Source organism: Neomonachus schauinslandi, chromosome 1 (assembly GCF_002201575.2).
Source record: "Neomonachus schauinslandi chromosome 1, ASM220157v2, whole genome shotgun sequence".
Classification (NCBI taxonomy): Eukaryota; Metazoa; Chordata; class Mammalia; order Carnivora; family Phocidae; genus Neomonachus; species Neomonachus schauinslandi.
Genome location: NC_058403.1, coordinates 68,507,091 through 68,526,347, shown reverse-complemented (window position 1 = coordinate 68,526,347; position 19,257 = coordinate 68,507,091). Strand labels below are relative to the sequence as shown.

Sequence of the window (19,257 nt, the reverse complement as noted above, 5' to 3'; positions counted from 1 at the left end):
GTTAAAGCGCCTTTGTTATTTCTGAACTGGAAAAATAAAGAAGGCATGTGTTTAACCACTTATAAAGCTCTGATTCTAAACAACTGCCCAGTGATGCCTTAGAATCCTGGGGGTGGGGTGGAGGGGGCTCGGAGGTCCCTGGGACAGCAGGGTCCACTCAGGAAAGCGGCAACTACGCCAGGTGTTTTAAACAGAGGGGATTCAATAGCAGAATTCATCACAGCGGTGTTAGGGACAGAGACGCAAAATGCCAAAAGTCAGTCTAGCTGAAGATTCGTGACTGCTGGAAGCTGCTCCCCCCACCCCACCCCCCCGGGACGGGAGGACTGAGAGGGGGTGTGTTATACGCAACTAATGACTCATTGAACATTATATCAAAAACTAATGATGTACTCTATGTTGGCCAATTGAATAAAAAAAAGAAAAAGAAAAAAGAAAGAAAGTGGCCCTACCCAGAGCTCATGACCGCTGCCTGAGCTGGAGCCCAGGATCCCACGCTCATTAGAAGCGATCCTACCTACCTTCCAGAGGCCAGAACGGTCACCTGGCCACACCCACCTGCAAAGGGGCTGGGAGGTGTAGTCTGCTGAGTGGCTGGAAGGAAAGGGAACCGACCCACTGGCCAACTCATCTCTGCCCATGTGGATAGAGGAGTCACCATCAGGAGAGAACAGGGACCCTTCGGCAGCAACAGCCTCTAAGACCCTGTGCGTGCGTGCATGCGCGCGCACACACACACACACACACACACACACACACACACACATGCCTGCCCTGCACAGTAAGGTGGGCGGATTGGAAAGCTGGGTTCCGCTAGCCCCCTCTGTTCTACTGCCCTTCCCTTCCCCTCGCTGGCCCTCTGCAGTGAGGCTAGCTGAATTCTGTGTGCTCTGTTTTCAGGGGGCACTGGCCCAGCGCCAGCCCTGGTGGAAGAGCCAGCTGTTCGTCCGGGAGCCAGTGCTGTTTGGGACCTGGGATGGTGTGTTCACATCTTGCATGATCAACATTTTTGGGGTTGTCCTTTTCTTGAGGACTGGCTGGCTGGTGGTGAGTGACAAGCTGGTGGCCCTGCAGTTTCTCATGGGCCCGTGACATGGAAAGCCCTGCGCTCTTGGTCATTCCGCAGCTCAGGCGCCAGATTCCCGAACCACGGATGCTCCAGAGCACGAAACAAGAAGCAAGCACATGGCATAGTTAGCATTGCTATTTAAACGAGAATCCTGAGAACCTAGGCCTCAGACAAAGGCTCCGAGGGAAGCTTCACCATGGATTTCAGTTATAGGAACTCAGAAATAGAAATAGGAGCACAGAAGTCAGGGCACATCATGGATGGAACTGGGGGTGGATCAGAGAAGGCAGACTGGTGGCAACTTTGCCTCCAGTTGGTGACCCTCTCCAGCTTTCCTGGTGTTCTTCAACTTGACTCGTGCCCTCTTGGTGGCACCAGGTCCTCCATCCACACGGTCACCTTCCCCTGCAACCACAGACCCCATGTGTAAGGCTGCACATAGCCGTGCTGGGTCAGAGGTGCGTGAGATGGGGGGGGTGCAGTTTGCTTCTTCCGTACAGAGAACAAAGGCCTCTTCTTTGTGTCTTCTGTGAAGGCATCTTGGGACCTTCCAAGCAGATGTGTGTCCTGAGCAGGGGTCTGAGCCCTTCACACGGGGCCTTTTCCCTGGGACTTCTGTAAACTAAACAGGCTGCTCGAAACTAAGTGTAACCAGTCAGGAATTACAGACGAGCACCTGCTGTGTTCCAGGCTCTACTATGTGATTACAGAATAGAAGGCCCCGTTCCCCACCCTGGTGAGCGAACAGCCCTGCTGGGTAGATTTCACATCAGGAATCCAAGTGACGTCTCAAGGCCGTGTGGGCTCCCTCAGGAGTTGAACAGGCTGTGAATGTATGGTTGCTAAGGGGTTCAGGAAAGTGTCCTGGAGGAGACATGGTTCCGCCAGGCTCTGAAAGGTGAGCTGGATTGCACGGGTGAAAGAGAAAGCGGGCCATTCAAGGTGTGGAATGTATTAGTCAGGGTTCTTCAGAGAAACAGAGCCAGTACCAATAGGAGACATATATCTGTAAGAGATATATAGGACATCCTATATATGATTGTGGGGTCTGGCGAGTCCTAGTGAGACTCAGGTAAGAACTGAGGTTGCAGGCTTGAGGCCAAAGGCTGGGAACACAGACAGAATTTCTGTGTTGCAGTCTGGCTACAGAATTCTTTCTTCTCTGGGAAACCTCAGTCTTTGCTGTTAAAACCTTCAACAGTTTGGATGAGGCCCACCCGCATTAGGGAGGGTAATCTCTTATATCTAAAGCCTACTGACTGTAAATGTTATTCACAGCTAAAATACATTTACAGCAATATCTAGACTGCTGTTCGATTAAACAAATGGTCACCATAGCCCATCCAAGTTGACACAGAAAATTAACCATCACATGGGCAAATTCTGGGGGAGTAAAGGTGCACTGTAGAGGTGTATGTGGTTCTCAGCCTCTCAGGAGGCCTGGGTGTTGCCACACCTTCCTGAGCTCTTGCTCCACTCTGTACATAGGTCCTTAGCTCAGGGTTCAGCCTTAGTCATGGCCTGGGTGGGTCTGAATTTTTTTTTTTTTTTTTTTTTTTTAGCATATGGAAAGCTTAAAGTAGAATCAGCAACGTCCCTAGCATGGATGTTAAGAATTCAGGCCTCTTACATCCCTCCCAAACTTACAGGGGCTCCTGCTTACAAAAATCCAAAGTCTCCAGCTTGGACTCCTTGTCCTGCAGGCAGATTTAGGCATCTGGGATCCACCTCTGCTTTTGTCCCTTCCTAAAGGCCACCTCACTGCCCAGAACCTCTCCAGCCTGCGTCCAAGGGAGGCCCATCAATCTGACTGCTGTGGCAGAGGAAGGCCCGGCCAGTGACAGCTGGGCCTCTGGTCTCTGCTTCATGCAGGGGGTAGTTATGGAATGGTAGAAAGAGAAAAAGTTAAGCTCTCTATTTTTTTTTAAGTATGCTCCACATCCCACGTGGGGCTCAAACTTACCACCCGGAGATCAAGAGTTGCACGCTCTACCGACTGAGCCAGACAGGCGCCCCTAAGCTCTCTATTTGGATTCTTAAGTCTTTAAGGGCCTCTTCTTAACCCTCCCACTGGGCTATTTTTTTTGGGAAATGGCTATCCAGAAGTGTCGGTCCCATCCCTAAAGTGAAGGTACAAGTCGCGTTACATTTTCTATTGCTGCATAACACATGACTCCAATAACTAGCAGCATAAGGCAAAAATGTGTATTATCTTATAGTTGCTGTGGTCCAGGGACCCAGCTGCAGCTTAGCCGGGTGCCTCTGGCTCGGGGTCTCTGCTGGGGATGCCACCAGGCTGTCCGTCAGGGCCGCCATCCCACCTGAAGGCTCTGCCTCGGAGGATCTGCTTCCAAAATCACCTGCGGGGCTGTCGGCCAGCCTGTCACGTGGGCCTCTTCCTAGGGCTGCCTCCCTACCTGCAGCTGACTTCCCGGGGCTGAGCAACCTATGAGACAGCGCGCACCCAAGACGAGAGCCAGGGTCTTTTAATACCCTCATCTCAGAAGCGATATCCCTTTACTTCTGCAGTGTTCTGTTCATTCAAAGTGAGTCACCAGGTCCAACGCCAACTCGAGGGGAGGAGATTACACAGGGCATGCGCGCGAGGGGCTGGGGGGGGTGCGAGGCGGGTGGCCCGGGGGCCGACTTGGAGGCTGCCTAGCACACAAATACATCGGCTTGTCCTGAAGTGATCTCTGTTTGTCGGCTCTGGCATTCATTTTACCTGAAAAATCGCATTTGATCATGGAAAAAAAGGCAAATGTGAAATGGCAAAAATAAGATAGAACTTCTAGAAGGTGGCATAAAACTCGAGTCAGGAGACGTCATGCCAGATGATTTTCAAATCGACAATATGAACCCTAAAGAATAATTTGGCAGCTCGCTTATGACTTGGAAAATGTTAAAGTGGCAGTTTTGGTATGAAAACTCAAAGATTGGTGCAGGATATCTTTTTTTTTTTTTTAAGATTTTGTTTGTTTATTTGAGATGAGAGAGAGCACAAGCTGGGGGCAGTGGGAGAGGGAGAAGCAGACTCGCTGCTGAGCAGGGAGCCTGATGTGGGGCTCGATCCCAGGATCCTGAGATCATGACCTGAGCCGAAGGCAGACACTTAACTGACTGAGCCACCCAGGTGCCCCACAGGATATCTTATTATCACATGCAAACAATTTGAAAACATGAACGGAGAAAGAAAATAGTTATTCTATAATTTCATTAAAAAATATAAACTCAGCAAAAGAAGAAACTGAATAAAGGCTAATAAAACATCATCCCGCTCTCGTGGCACTCCCAGCGCAGAGGTAAAGCTGGGCTTGGAAGCGGACCCAGTATGATAAGTACTGTGGTACTTCTAAGTACCTGGATACCTATAAGAGTACTGTAAGAGCCGGAGGAAGCCCCTCACTACTGAGCCTTAAGTGAAGCTGTCAAGGAGGTGGGGTGAGCAGGAAAGGCATGGTGGGGAAGAGCATGGGACTTCCGGCCAAGGCATGGGGATGAGGACTGGGGGGTGGAGAGGGGCGGATTAGGAGGGGCCTCGTGAGTGCCCTATTGGTGGTGGGGAGTCATTGAAGGGTTTGAAGCAAGGACGTTGTCCTTCATCTGGAATTTCTTCCAGGCCTTACTCTTGTGGACTGCCTCAGTCCTTTCCCGGTGCCTCACCTCTGCCCAGCTCTTCGTCCCCCACCCCTGTGGCAGCCCTGGGGCGCGTGGGGGGAGGTGGTCAGTGCTCCTGGGAGGGCCTCCCGTCCTAACCCCTGACCTTGCTGCTTGCTGTTCTGTTGCAGGGAAACACAGGAGTGCTCCTGGGCATGTTTCTGGTGTCCTTCGTCGTCCTAGTGGCCCTCATCACTGTGCTGTCTGGCGTCGGTGTCGGGGAGCAGTGTGGTGTTGGCAGCGGGGGCGTCTACACGATGATCTCCTCGGTCCTCGGCGGGCAGACCGGAGGCACCATTGGGCTGCTGTACGTGTTCGGACAGGTGAGCCTGGGCAGCTGGGGCAGGGGAGCTGGGCCCGGAGGCCATCAGCATGTGGGATCTGTTCCCTGGCTTGGCTGTTAGCCACCATCTTCTCGTCCACGTTCCCGTTGGATCTGGGGAGAGGCAAGGTGGGGCAGTTGCCCCCATTTTATAGAGGGGCAGATGGGGGCTCTGAGAGGAACTCAGAGAGCCTCGCCCTCTGTCCAGGGCCCTGACCCAGAGTCCGGTGCTCCTTCCTCCCCACCTCTGGTGCCTCGTGCAGTCCTGATTTGCCCTGGAAGGCAGGGCCTGGGCTGGGACTGTTCTTGCTGCCTGTTCTAGGGAGGGGAGTGCAGAACAGTGGCCAGAGCCCACGTGGCAGCCAGGTAGCCCCATCCCTGGGGCACTTTCGTGCTGAAGAAGGGACATTTTACCTTCCTGACTTTCCTGGAAGCGGGCACTTCTCAGATGAGCTGGAGCCCTGGGCTCATTGATCGCTTGCTGGCCTTGTGGGGGGAGGCCAGCCGAGAGCCCCTGTGTGGGCGCCCTGTCTGAGAAAGGGGATCCTAACGGGGAGGTGGTGTGGTGGGACGCCGGCTCTCAGAACACCGGGGAGCAGGGAGAAGTGCGGAGGCTTATTTAGCTGAAACACAGGGGCGGTGACCTAATGCTGAGGACACAAAGCACAGGCTTTAAGAAGCGGCTCTTTGTCAGCACTTGTTGGCTTGAAAAAGGCTTTTATGTTGGTGCAAAGAGTGGTGGGTGGTTGAGAAAACAGTTTAAAGGAAAGAATTTGTCTAAGTAAGAGTACAAGAGTCTCCTCAAAGAAAGCATAGGTTTTATTTCTTTTATTTTTCTTTTTCAGCAGCAGGAACAGGGTATTTTAGCCTAAGTACATCTGATTCTCCAACAGCACAAAGGTGTGTGCGCGCGCGCGTGTGTGTGTGTGTGTGTGTGTGTGACATGCCTGGAAGGCAGAGTGATTGTCACTGCACTCTTAAAAACCACTTGCCTTTTTACGCCTAGTAGTTCGGGAGGTGAGTGGTAAATGCCCAGTTTACTTTATTACCCTGGGGATTTGTCTATTGGATTTTTACTTCTGTGCTATCTCATAGGCAAGCAGGTTGTAGCCCCACTCTCTGGGGAGACCAGCTTGCCCGTGGTGGCAGCAGATGCCAGGACAGGGGACCAGCGGGGGGTGGGAGGGGGAGAGGGAGCTGGGATGTTGAGTGTTTTCTGTGCGCTGGCAGCTGCTGTTTGGGCCTTTGGGCCTTGGTCAGAAACACTGGGCCCCTGTGGTCAGCGTCCTCAGCACGCCTCTCCTTCGCCTGCAGCTGACCTTGGGCTGGGCTCTCTGATCAGGGTGCGGGTGCTGCATAATCCCTTTTACATGCTATTGCATTCAGTTTGCTGGGGTTTTGTTGAGGAATTTGGCACATGTATTCATGAGGGATATTGGTTCTGTAGTTTTCTTGTGATATCTTTGTCTAGTTTTGTATCATGATAAAGCTGGCCTAATAGAATGAGTTGGGAGGTGCTCCCTCCTCTTCTGTTTTTTGGGAAGAGTTTCTAAAGGATTGGTGTTAATCCTTCTTTAAATGTTTGGTAAAGTTTAGTGGTGAAACCATCTGGTCCCAGGCTTTTCTTTGTAGGAAGTTTTCTTTTTTTTTTTTTTTTAAAGAGTTACTTATTTGAGAGAGAGAGAGTGCGTGAGAGCAGGGGAAGGGTGGAGGGAGAGGGAGAGGGAGACTCTCAAGCAGACGCCCTGCTGAGTGGGGAGCCCCATGAGATCATAACCTGAGCTGAAGTCAAGAGTTGGCCGCTTAACTGACTGAGCCACCCAGGCGCCCCTGTAGGAAGTTTTTGATAACTAATTCAATCTCTTTACTTACATAGGCATATTCCGATTTTCTATGTCTTCCTAAGTCAGTTTTGGTAGTTTGTGTCTAGGAATTTGTCCATTTCATCTCAGTTATATAATTTATTGGCATATAATTGTTCATAGATTCCTTATAATCCTTTTACTTTTTGTAAGATTGGTGGTAGTGTCTTTCCTTTCATTCCTGATTTTAATCATTTGAGACTTTTCTCCCTTTTTTTTAGTCAGGCTAGTTAAAAGCTTGACTGCAAAGAAACAATTTTTGGTTTTGTTGATTTTTCTATTGTTTTTCTGGCCCCCAATTTATTTCTGCTCCCGTCTTTATTATTTCCTTCCTCTTGCTTCCTTTCGGTTTAGTTTGCTCTTCTTTCTCCAGTTTCTTAAGGTAGAAGGTTAGGTCATTGATTCGAGATCCTTCTTCTTCTGGGTTGTGGTTGGGGTCTCTGAGGGTCCCTATTTGTGGTTCTTACTAACCTCTAACCTCCCCTCGTCAATCCAGGGCATGAATACATTCATTTTATTTATTTATTTTTTATTATTTTCACATTCATTTATTTTTAATGATTGCCAGAGTAGATTGCATGTTTGCCCTAGAGCACGGCTCAGGAAACTTCTACCATAAAGGTCCAGATAGTAAATACTTCAGTTTTTATGAGCCATACATCTCTGTCACAACTGTTCAATTCTGCTATTGTAGTTCAAAAGGGAAGGGTGGAGGGAGAGGGAGAGGGAGACTCTCAAGCCTTAGACAGTAAGAAAAACTGGGCATAGCTGTGTTCCAATAAAACTTTATTCCCCGAACAGGCAGCAAGCAGGATTTGTCCAGCAGGTTAAAGTTTGCTAAAGAGATAGGGGCGCCTGGCTGGCTCAGTCGGTAGTGCTTGTGACTCTTGATCTCAGGGTTGTGGGTTTGAGCCCCACGTTGGGTGTGGAGATTACTTAAAAATAAAACCTTTAAAAAAAATTTAGAAGATACAAATGCTTAAAATAATTATTTTTAAGGCTTACAGAATCTTTTCATTGCCCCGCATCCTCCCAAATCCTCCTCTTCATCTATCTGAGGTATTGGTGGCTGGCCTGCCGGGTGTAAGACCTCTTGGCTAGCAGGGGAAACGGACCTGGAGCCCCTCCTCACTCGCTGTCCTTCTCACTTTTGTGGGCCTGAGCGCTTCTTTGGGGTTGCTTACCCTGGATACCAAAATGGACAGCTTTAGCCTGCACCGCTTGTCTAAAAGCATTGATTACTGGCTTCCAGGCTCTGTGCTGGGTTCTGTGCACAAACAGTGGAGAACCAGAGAACTCTCCAGACCCCGTAGAGGCTGGAGTTTTGTTTTGGGAGTTAACATGGAAGTCAAGCAGCTCGAACCTTAAAGAAGGATTTCATGTCAGAAGGGGAGGGTGTGGAGGGCAGCTCTGGTCTGCCGGGTAGGTACCCAGAGATGAAAAGCCAAATGCCCTTGATTGTGAAGGTGCAGTTGTGGTATCCCAAATACCTTGGAATGGAGGTGTTCCACCCTGAAAGAAGGGCACATTCTCTCTGTGAAATGGTGGGTGACGCCCCCTGCTCCCTGCGGCAGAGGGTTAGAAGTTTCTCCGCAGAGAATGAAAAGGGGAAAGGGATGTCTGTGGTTATGAACTTTAAAAGGTGATAAAAATACTTAAAAAATATAACAAACTCTGAGGGTGTTTATACATTAAACAAGTCAACAGGGATGTTTTCCAATGAAGCGGAGTATTCGTGGTTAGAAGAGAGGGTGGCTGGGCTGCTCTGGGGAGGGCCTGCCGTGCTGTTGTCCACACCCCTGCGGGGTACGGTGTCAAGCTCACAAGCGGTGTTGGGGGAGCCTTGCATCCTAGACGCACAGTGCTCTCTGCACCCAGGTGTAGTGTTTGCATATACAGAACAGTACTCTTCATATGTTTGTTTTTATTTTTCCTTTATAAAATTCTTTTATGGGGCACCTGGGTGGCTCAGTAGGTTAAGTGTCTGCCCTCCGCTCAGGTCATGATCCTGGGGTCCTGGGATGGAGTCTTGCCTCAGGCTCCCTGCTCAGTGGGGAGCCTGCTTCTCCCTCTCCCTCTGCCCCTCCCCCTGCTTGTGCTCGATCTCTCTCTCTCTCTCAAATAAATAAATAAAATAAAATAAAATAAAATTCTTTTAAAGTTACAAAATGATGTTCATTGTAACCAGTCAACCTACTGGAGATAATGTAAAGAGAAAGGTCATTTCCCTCCCCGTCCTGAGTTAACCAGTGTGAACACCTATCCTCCTCTTCCATCACCTTCCCTGTGCTCATGTATGTGAATTTATGATTGTTGAAGTGCTTGCTTGTTTTTACAAACATGGGGACAGAGTTCATACTCTATTCCATGGCTTGTATTTCTCACTTAACAGTAATTCATAGTTATTCCTCAAGGTCAATCTTTATTTTTTTAATTTAAATTCAATTAGCCAACATATAGTACATCATTAATTTCAGATGTAGTGTTCAGTGATTCATCAGTTGCACATAACACCCAGTGCTCATCATATCACAGGCCCTCCTTAATGCCCATCATCCGGTTACCCCATTCCCCCAACCCCCTCCCTTCCGCAACCCTCAGTTTGTTTCCCAGCTTAGCATTGCATAATATGAATGTACCATAATTCATGGCACATTCATCTTCTCTATTCATGCTTTTACTCTCTCTTCTGTAAGAGTAGGTGTATTTCTTTTCTCATTGCTAAAAATCTGTATTTTTTTTCATTTTTTCTTTTCTTAATCAGATTGCCAGGTGTTTATGTATTTTATTTATCTCTTAAAGGATTAGCTTTTATTTTTACTTTTTTTAAAAGATTTTATTTTTAAGTAATCTCTACGCCCAGCATAGGGCTCAAACTCATGACGCTGAGATCAAGAGTTGCACGCTCTACCTACTGAGCCAGCCAGACACTCCTTAAAGGATCAGCTTTTATTCTCTGTATCCTTTCTTTGCTATTTCATATTTCCTTTTATTAAATACCTCCTACTACTATCTTTTATTTATATTGATCTTTTTTATCACATCTGAAGTTAAGTATTTTATTTTTTTCTGCCTTTTTCAACTAATAGAAATATTTAGGGTTATACTTTGTTTTTTCCCTTCTGAATGCAGGATTAGTGTGCCTCTCAAGTTTTAGAATACAGTATTCTCCTTTTCATTACTTTCTAGATAATTTGAAATTTAAAAAACTTCTTATTTTGTCAACATGGTTCAAATTTATTTCTATTATATTTTTCCCCCTTGTTGATTTGGAAGTTCTACTTTGCTTTTTGATCTGAGAATAGTCATAGTCCACCCTTAGAAAAGCCGTAATTATACTTTTCCTGTAGTTCCCAAACAAGCAGCCTTGCTATGTTCCTCCACCTAGCAAATATGAAATCTCTGTAACACTTTTACTTACCCAGATTCCATCAATACCCTTACCTCTTATCCCCAGGCTCTTAGATTTTGAGAAGACAATTTAATTTGGGGCTGTTATTGTTTTCCCTCAAAGTAAGTCTCTTTGGTTTAAGAATCCTTACTTACAAGTTACTTTGCAAATTTCCAGTGACATTACCATCATGTATTTAGCATTAACAAAATATTTTTTTTAAGATTTATTTATTTTAGAGAGAGAGTGAGAGAGAGAACGCAGGAGGGGCAGAGGGAGAGGGAGAGAGAATCTCAAGTCGACTCTGCACAGAGTGCAGAGCCGGATGCGGGGCTTGATCCCACAACCCTGAGATTATGATGACCTGAGCCGAAACCAAGAGTCGGACGCTTAACTGACTGTACCACCCAGGCTCCCCAAGCGTTAGCAAAGTATTTTATGAAATTCATGGCTAACTACTGTTTCCTCTTGTTCAGTAGCTAATAACAATAGAGTAAGAATGATAATGCCAATAGCTAGTATCTCTATAACTCCAACTATGAGCCAGACATAGTCCTAGGACCTTACATGAATTATATATATATATAATTATAAATAATCCTCACAATAACCTTTGAAGCAGGTACTGTTATTATTTGTGTTTCACAGATGAAGAAATGAAGCACAGAGAGCTTAAAACACTTTCCCAAGCCCCACAACTAGGACTGGGAGCCACAGGGTCAGGCCCTCATCAGCTCTCACAGTCCATCCTAACCACCATGCCCTTTCCCACAGCCGTCAGAGGGCTTTTCTGGTTGTTTTGTACCTGGCCACTTTGGGCTAAAAAGTGATTTCACGTGGAAACCTGAGAGAGGAGACCCTCTACTGGAGCTACTGGAAACAAAAGGCGGGCTTTAGTGCTCGGCCCACTTCCTGGGAGCAAATTCTGTGTTCACCAGTTAGGAAAGCCAACAGTCGGTTGGGAAGCTCCAGGTGTAAATGGTTGCATTCAAGTCCTGGTGTCACCTCTGCATGTTCAAGACCTCAGACACCTGGGAAGGGGATGATCGTCCCTGCATTGTTATCATTTGGTTTTTCAACTCTCATATATCTGACCATGAGGGGTCCTGTTGGCCTGGCCACATACTGATGGAATAGCAGCATCGTTATCGCCAGCACGCTCTCGGTATTTAGTCAAGGGTAAGTTTGAGTCGTGAGGGGAAGGCAGGAAAACATACAAGTCTCTCTCTCATCTCCCTCTCAGGGCTGACTGTCTTTCTCCTACATTTATTGGGCTTCCCCCCTCACCCATATATAGCCAGAAATGCCTCCTGTAAGTTTGGGGAACACGGACGATGATGATATGTCTAGTTGCAGAATGAGCTGATCTCATTGAAGAATGGGGCCTCCTTTGTGAGTGTCTCTCCAGTACGGAAATTACATTGCCCTTCTGGTCTTAACCTAAAAGAGCTGGAAATTAATGGTGCCTGCTTCCCGGAACACTTTTCATACAGTCAACATATCACAAAGTATTTATTGAATGCTTGCAACATAGTTAGGAAATGCAGGGGCTTTGAAGAAGTGTAATCAGCATAGAAATTTTTGTTTTTTAGAATGTTTGCATTCTTGGTGGCTTGGGGTAGGGGACAGACTTATATGCATGAAATAAGAATAGACTATGGAACCAGATAATTAATTGCATGGTACTGGCAGTAAGCATAATATTTATTCAGAAAAAAGGGATGAGGAAAGGCTTCATGAAGAAGGAGGAACATGACTGAGGCCAGAGAGGAATTTGTCGCCTGAGAGAACAATGGGAGCAGAGCACAGTGATGACCATGACCCCCTGGCCTGGGGGATGGGGGAGGATCGAACCTGACAGAGAGAAGGGGCCTGAGGAATTATGGAGCGTGAGGTTGGTGTTACTCTCAAAGATTTATTTGAAATTGAGTTTTAAATATTTTTTTAAAAAGGTAAAATCATGACTTTCAGGCAGATAAAAATATACACATGCCAAAGATTTTATTTGACTCATTAATTAATGGAGGAGCCCGTAAGATGTTAAAGAGCATTTGAGAAGCTAGGTATTGATTACCTAGTTCCTGGTTAAGCAATTTCATAAATAAGTGTAAGGATTGAATTGCTGAACGAAACTGGTTAATGTCTTACAAGATAACAAACCTGAATCTTTTGGGTTATCTGTTCTACTGGATGGAAGTTATTTGCATCTCTGCTGGAAAGAAATCTATAAATTGACAATAACTTCACAAAGTCTGGGACGTTTAACACATTTAATCAGTAGTAAACAATGAGTAGAACTAAGTACATTCACCTAGATAGTCCTTGTGTAGCCTTTGTTCCAGATGACATTGAAAGGATGTGCTGCTCACTTTTTTTTCTTATTCTAAGTTTTAGGTAATTAAAAAAAAAATAATAGTGACCTACAAAGAAATGGAGGAAAAAACTGGGGTTTGCTTCAGTGCCTTTCTAAGGCCCTGAGATGGGACCCCCTGTGTGCTTCTGTTCTCTGTTTAGCTTTTTTTTTTTTTTTAAGATTTTATTTATTCATTTGAGAGAGAAAGTGCATGAGCAGGGATAGGGGGGACAGAGGCAGAGGGAGAAGCAGGCTCCCCGCTGAGCAGGGAGCCCGATGCGGGGTTCGATCCCAGGACCCTGGGATCATGACCTGAGCCGAAGGCAGACGGTTAATGACTGAGCCACCCAGGCGCCCCTCTGTTTGGCTCTTGAATAACTCCGACAGAGAAGTTCCAAGTGCTCTTTGGCCCAGGGCCCCTTCTCCTTCCTCCTGTGATCTTCTCATCATAGTTACCACTGACTGGCGTTCGTGCTCCCCTCAGGAGGATGGGAGAGACGTAGATGAGAAGAAATGGGGGCCCGAGGCAGGGGTCATGGGCAGGAAGGGCTCACTGAACCCGCATGGTGGCTCCCAGGTGCTGAGCCCTGACAGGGGTGAGTGGGGCCCCCGTGCCGGGGAGCTCTGACCTGTGGGCTCCGGATGCTCTATTCTCCTGCCAACGCGAATGGCCTGTCAGTGTGTCGCAGGTGCCATGTACATCACCGGCTTTGCTGAGTCCATCTCTGATTTGCTGAGCCTCAGGAGTATCTGGGCAGTGCGAGGAATTTCAGTCGTGGTGCTTCTGGCCTTGCTGGGGATTAACCTAGCAGGTGTCAAATGGATGATCCGCCTCCAGCTGCTGCTGCTCTTCCTGCTGGCTGTGTCCACACTGGACTTCGTGGTGGGCTCTTTCACGCATCTGGACCCAGGTAAGACTTCCAGGGGTCTGCACTGCTCTCCAGGCGTTCATAGGGGTGAGTTTACAAGGCTACCCCCTAATGAGCATTGCCTACAGGAGCGTTCTGTTCCTGGAGCGGGTGAGTGGGCGGGTCCTGGCTGCAAAGGCCTGAAAGCCCCTCCTCGCATAGGCATTTGCACTTAGCACATTGTCTATGTTGCTTTTTATTTTCTTTCTGTTAAAAAAAAAACAAAAACCCACAAGAACGTTTAGCTAAAACAAAGAATAAAGTAGAACTGGACTAGATAAAGGTTAAATTCCTAACAGTGACGGGGAGAGTGGTAGGAAATGGATCTGGAAGTAGGGAAGAAAATAGATTTTAATTTCGTGTGTCATATTGTATTTCTTTTTTTTTTTAAAGGATGCAAATATAACAAATGTTAACAATTGTCATTTGTGGGAGATGGGGGCAGATACAGGTTGATTACCTACAGTTTTTTTTTGTAGCAGATATTTTCCAAAATAAAAATATGAATCCATTAACTGAGCTAAAGAAGGGGAATAAACAACAGGCACACTGTGCACCGTTCAGAAATGGTGTTTTATGTTGGTAACGAATGGACCCCTGTTTAACCCTGAGTTTTCCTGGGCTTGGAGGGTGCTTGGCAACTCTAAGCCTAAATCCTTGCACTTTGAGTGGGATGCTGTTATCCAGAGCATCTGTAACTTTGTAGCTTTGTGATCTGGGTTGGTTTGGCATCTGAAGTCTTTGTTCCTCTCCAGAGTACAGGGCTGGTTGTAGGGTGCCGGAGAAAAAAGATAATTGCCTGATATTTCCCACCTCGGGGACTCTGGCTTTTTATGGTGTCTGCATTGGAAAGGGAAAGGGAAATGGGGCCATCCTCTGGGTTAGAAAAGAAAAGAAAAAGACCCACAGCACAAGCACCTCTAATGGTGGGAGCACTTGCTTTTTTTTTTTTTTTTTATAAAGATTTTTATTTATTTATTGAGAAAGATAGTGATAGAGAGCATGAGAGGGGGAGAGTCAGAGGGAGAAGCAGACTCCCTGCTGAGCAGGGAGCCCGATGCGGGACTCTATCCCAGGACTCCAGGATCATGACCTGAGCCGAAGGCAGCCGCTTAACCAACTGAGCCACCCAGGCGCCCCGGGAGCACTTGCTTTTGTGCCAGGCCTTGTGCGGAGCCCCCTGTGACTTACCGCGTGTCATCCTTATCGTAACCCCATGAGAGAAGAACAGTGATTCCCATTTTACAGATGAGGAAACTAGGGGTTATACCATTCGTGGTGATGCAGGGCAGAGCTGGGAATGAAACCGGATCTATTCAACTCTACGGCTACGCCCTTTCTGAGCTGGGAAGCGGTGCCTGTCTTCACACTTCCAGCTGTCTTCTTGTGATCGTAGCTCTGCTTTCCCCCACGAAGGCTGCCCGACATGTGTTCTAAACACCCTCGTCTTTTGTAAGAAACAGTGGTTGCAGGACATTCAGAATTCAGTTGGTACACACTACTCAGGCCTCACTAGTTTTTCATTAGGTTAAAATTCTTCTGTTGGAAACTCGTCACTCCCCTGAGCTCCCCGAGTGCCCCCTACACTCTGGCATCCTGATCCCTCTCCCAGAACCTCCAGACTGCCCAGGACACAGCATCTGAAGGGTTAACCCTTGTGCAGGAGGGGTGCCCCCAGGACCCGCTGCAATGCTAAGGGCCAGTCAGTGCAGTGTCCAAACCATCCCTTGGCTCCTGGGCCTTGCAGCTTGCTAAACATTTGGAGCATCTCCATTGGAGGGGAGGAGTGATTTGTTTCCTGGCTTTGCACCAACTGTAGAGACAAGCCCACATCCGGAGGGAGACCTGCTGGCTGCTTGGCTGTCAAACTAACTGTCAGTGGAGGCGAGGGAGTCTACCTCAGTCTCCCATTCCTGGGTGCTTTCTCCCCCCATCCGCGTGGTTGCTGAAAGAGCATAACTCATTAAATTGCAGGGTGATACTCCTGGCCTCTTTGAAACCTCGCGAGGCTGATGTGTTTTCCTTCTCGTTGAGAAGCTATCTTGGCTGCTCTCCTGTTACTCCAAGTATTTCTCCTTCTTTCTGGCCAGTACATTAGCAGGGTGTCGTGTGAAGTGAAATTTATTTTCAATCATTTCCATGGCAACTGGCCCCTCTCGGATCTGTTTTTGGTATCACTGATGTTTTATATGTGCTACTTTCTTTGCAGTTAAAAACCCAAACTAAAACTAGACCATAAACCTTCAGAATGGATTTAGCAGAATGATTTCAGCTCTTTGGAAAAATGACATGCACACAGACTGTCTTTTTTCCATTGGATATTCTTTTCTGCTTTGTTGAAGATTAGTTGACCGTAGAGCTGAGGGTCCATTTCTGGGTTCTCTATTCTGTTCCATTTGAAAAAAGTTGGAAAAAGGACTGGAAGGAACTATGCCTAAGTGTCAACACGGACTGTCTTTCTGCTGAGATAATGGGTGGCTGTGTTATTTTGTTTCTACCTTTCTGTCAGTTGATTAGCGCTGCTTAAAAAAATGAATAAACTGTATTTTGTAGAGCAGTTTTAGGTTTATAGAAAATGGAGCAGATGGTACAGAGTTTCCCATGTCTTTCCCCGCTCCTATTAACATCTTGCATTCCTGTGGCATGTTCATTACAGGTGGGGAACCAATACTGATAGCTTAGTATTGCCTAAGTCCATGGTTTAGATTAGGATCCACCCTTCGTGTTGTGCAGTGCCATGAGCTCTTGCAAATAATAATGACGTGTATCCACCATTACAGTATCATACAGAACAGCTTAATGCGCCAGAACTCCTGTGCTCCGCTTATTCACACACCCCACCCCCCCGCCCACCGAACTCTTTTTTTTTTTTTTAAAGATTTTTATTTATTTATTTGAGAGAGAGAATGAGATAGAGAGAGAGAGTATGAGAAGGGGGAGGGTCGGAGGGAGAAGCAGACTCCCTGCTGAGCAGGGAGCCCGATGCGGGACTCGATCCCGGGACTCCAGGATCATGACCTGAGCCGAAGGCAGTCGCTTAACCAACTGAGCCACCCAGGCGCCCCCGCCCACCGAACTCTTGACAACCACCGATCTTCTTGCTCTCTCTCTTGTTTTGCCTTTTCTAGACCATCACAGTTGGAATCATACAGTATGTAGCCTTTTCAGACTGGCTCCTTTCACTAAGCAGTATGCATGCAAGGTGACTTGATAGCTTATTTTTTTTTGTAACTGGCTTCTTTTATTTAGCATAATGTTTTTGTTTTTTAAATTTTGTTTTCTTCTGGAGGGTGGGTGGATGGGTTAGCCTGGTGATGGGTATTAAAGAGGGCACATTCTGCATGGAGCACTGGGTGTTATACGCAAACAATGAATCATGGAACACTACATCTAAAACTAATGATGTAATATATGGTGAGTAACATAAGATAATAAAAAAATTTTTATTTACTTCTTATTTATTTGTTTATTTATTTAATTTAAATGCAACTAATTAATATATAAGTATTATTGGTTTCTGAGGTAGAAGTCAGTGATTCATCAGTCTTTTTTTTTTTTTTTTTTAAAGATTTTATTTATTTTTTGACAGAGAGAGAGACAGCGAGAGAGGGAACACAAGCAGGGGGAGTGGGAGAGGGAGAAGCAGGCTTCCCGCTGAGCAAGGAGCCCGACGTGGGGCTCGATCCCGGGACTCCGGGATCATGACCCGAGCCGAAGGCAGACGCTAACGACTGAGCCACCCAGGTGCCCCAGTGAATCATCAGTCTTATATAACACCCAGTGCTCTTTATATTACGTGCCCTCCTTAATGTCCATCACCCAGTTAACCCATCCCTCCACCCCCTCCCCTCCAGCAACCCTCAGTTTGTTTCCTATGATTAAGAGTCTCTTATGGCTTGTCTCCCACTCTGATTTCATCTTGTTTGATTTTTTCCGCTCTTCTCTGCTCCTCTGTTTTGTTTCCTAAATTCCACATATGAGTGAGATCATATGATAATTGTCTTTCTCAGATTGACTTATTTCACTTAGCATAATACCCTCTAGTTCCATCATGTCATTGCAGATGGCAAGATTTCATTTTTCTGATGGCTGAGTAATATCCCAGTGTGTGTGTGTGTGTGTGTGTGTGCATATGTGTGTGTGTATACACACACACATATGCACACCACATCTTCTTTATCCATTCATCTGTCGATGGACATCTGAGCTCTTTCTGTAGTTTGGCTATTGTGGACATTATTGCTATAAATATTGGGGTGCTGGTGCCCCTTCAGATCACTACATTTGTATCTTGGGGTACATATCCAGTAGTGCAATTGCTGGGTCATAGGGTAGCTCTATTTTCAACTTTTTGAAGAACCTCCGTACTGTTTTTCAGAGTGGCTGCACCAGCTTGCATTCCCACCAACAGTGTAAGAGGGTTCCCCTTTCTCCACATCTTCGCCAACATCTGTCATTTCCTGACTTGTTAATTTTAGCCGTTCTGACTGGTGTGAGGTGGTATTTCATTGTGGTTTTGATTTGTATTTCGCTGATGCCGAGTGATGTTGAGCATTTTTTCATGTGTCTGTTGGCCACTTGTATATCTTCTTTGGAGAAATGTCTGTTCATCTCTTTTGCCCATTTCTTGATTGGATTGTTTGTTCTTTGGGTGTTGAGTTTGATAAGTTCTTTATGGATTTTGGATACTAGCCCTTTATCTGATAAGACATTTGAAAATATATTCTCCCATTCTGTTGGTTGTCTTTTGGTTTTGTCAACTTCTTCCTTTGATGAAGTTCCAGTAGTTCATTTTTACCCTTGTTTCCCTTGCCTTTGGTGATGTATCTAGCAAGAAGTTGCTGAGGCCGAGGTCGAAGAGGTTGCTGCCTGTGTTCTCCTCTAGGATTTTGATGGATTCCTGTCTCACATTTAGGTCTTTCATCCATTTTGAGTCTATTTTTGTGTATGGTGTAAGGAAATGGTCCAGTTTCATTCTTCTGCATGTGGCTGTCCAATTTTCCCAACACCATTTGTTGAAGAGACTGTCTTTTTTCCATTGGATATTCTTTCCTGCTTTGTTGAAGTTTAGTTGACCATAGAGTTGAGGGTCCATTTCTGGGCTCTCTATTCTGTTCCATTGACCTATGTGTCTGTTTTTGTGCCAGTACCATACTGTCTTGATGATTACAGCTTTGTAATAGAACTTGAAGTCTGGAATTGTGATGCCACCAGTTTTGGTTTTCTTTTTCAGCATTCCTTTGGCTGTTTGGGATCTTTTCTGGTTCCATACAAATTTTAGGATTATTTGTTCCAGCTCTGTGGAAAAAGTTGATGGTACTTTGATAAGGATTGCACTGAATGTGTAGATTGCTCTAGGTAGCATAGACATTTTCACAATGTTTATTCTTCTGATTCATGAGCATGGAACATTTTCCATTTCTTTGTGTCTTCCTCAATTTCTTTCATGAGTGTTCAATAGTTTTCTGAATATAGATCCTTTGCCTCTTTGGTTAGGTTTATTCCTAGGTATCTTGTGGTTTTGGGGGCAACTGTAAATGTGATCAACTCTTTAATTTCTCTTTTTCTGTCTCGTTGTTGGTGTATAGAAATGCAACTGATTTCTGTGCATTGATTTTATATCCTGCCATTTTGCTGAGTTATTATATGAATTCTAGCAATTTTGGGTTGGAGTCTTTTGGGTTTTCCACATAGA

At 46.2% G+C, this 19,257-nt stretch overlaps 1 protein-coding gene across 1 annotated transcript in view; it reads left to right on the top strand.

Moving 5' to 3' along the window:
- The first annotated feature begins 247 nt into the window (after nt 1-247).
- SLC12A8 (solute carrier family 12 member 8) overlaps nt 248-19,257 on the top strand; it is a 116,092-nt gene continuing 97,082 nt past the window's right edge. The window contains exons 1-4 of the mRNA XM_044920507.1: nt 248-256; nt 901-1,047; nt 4,858-5,049; nt 13,334-13,565. Of these exons, the coding sequence (XP_044776442.1) occupies nt 248-256; nt 901-1,047; nt 4,858-5,049; nt 13,334-13,565 (580 nt within the window). The remainder of the gene's footprint in view (nt 257-900; nt 1,048-4,857; nt 5,050-13,333; nt 13,566-19,257) is intronic.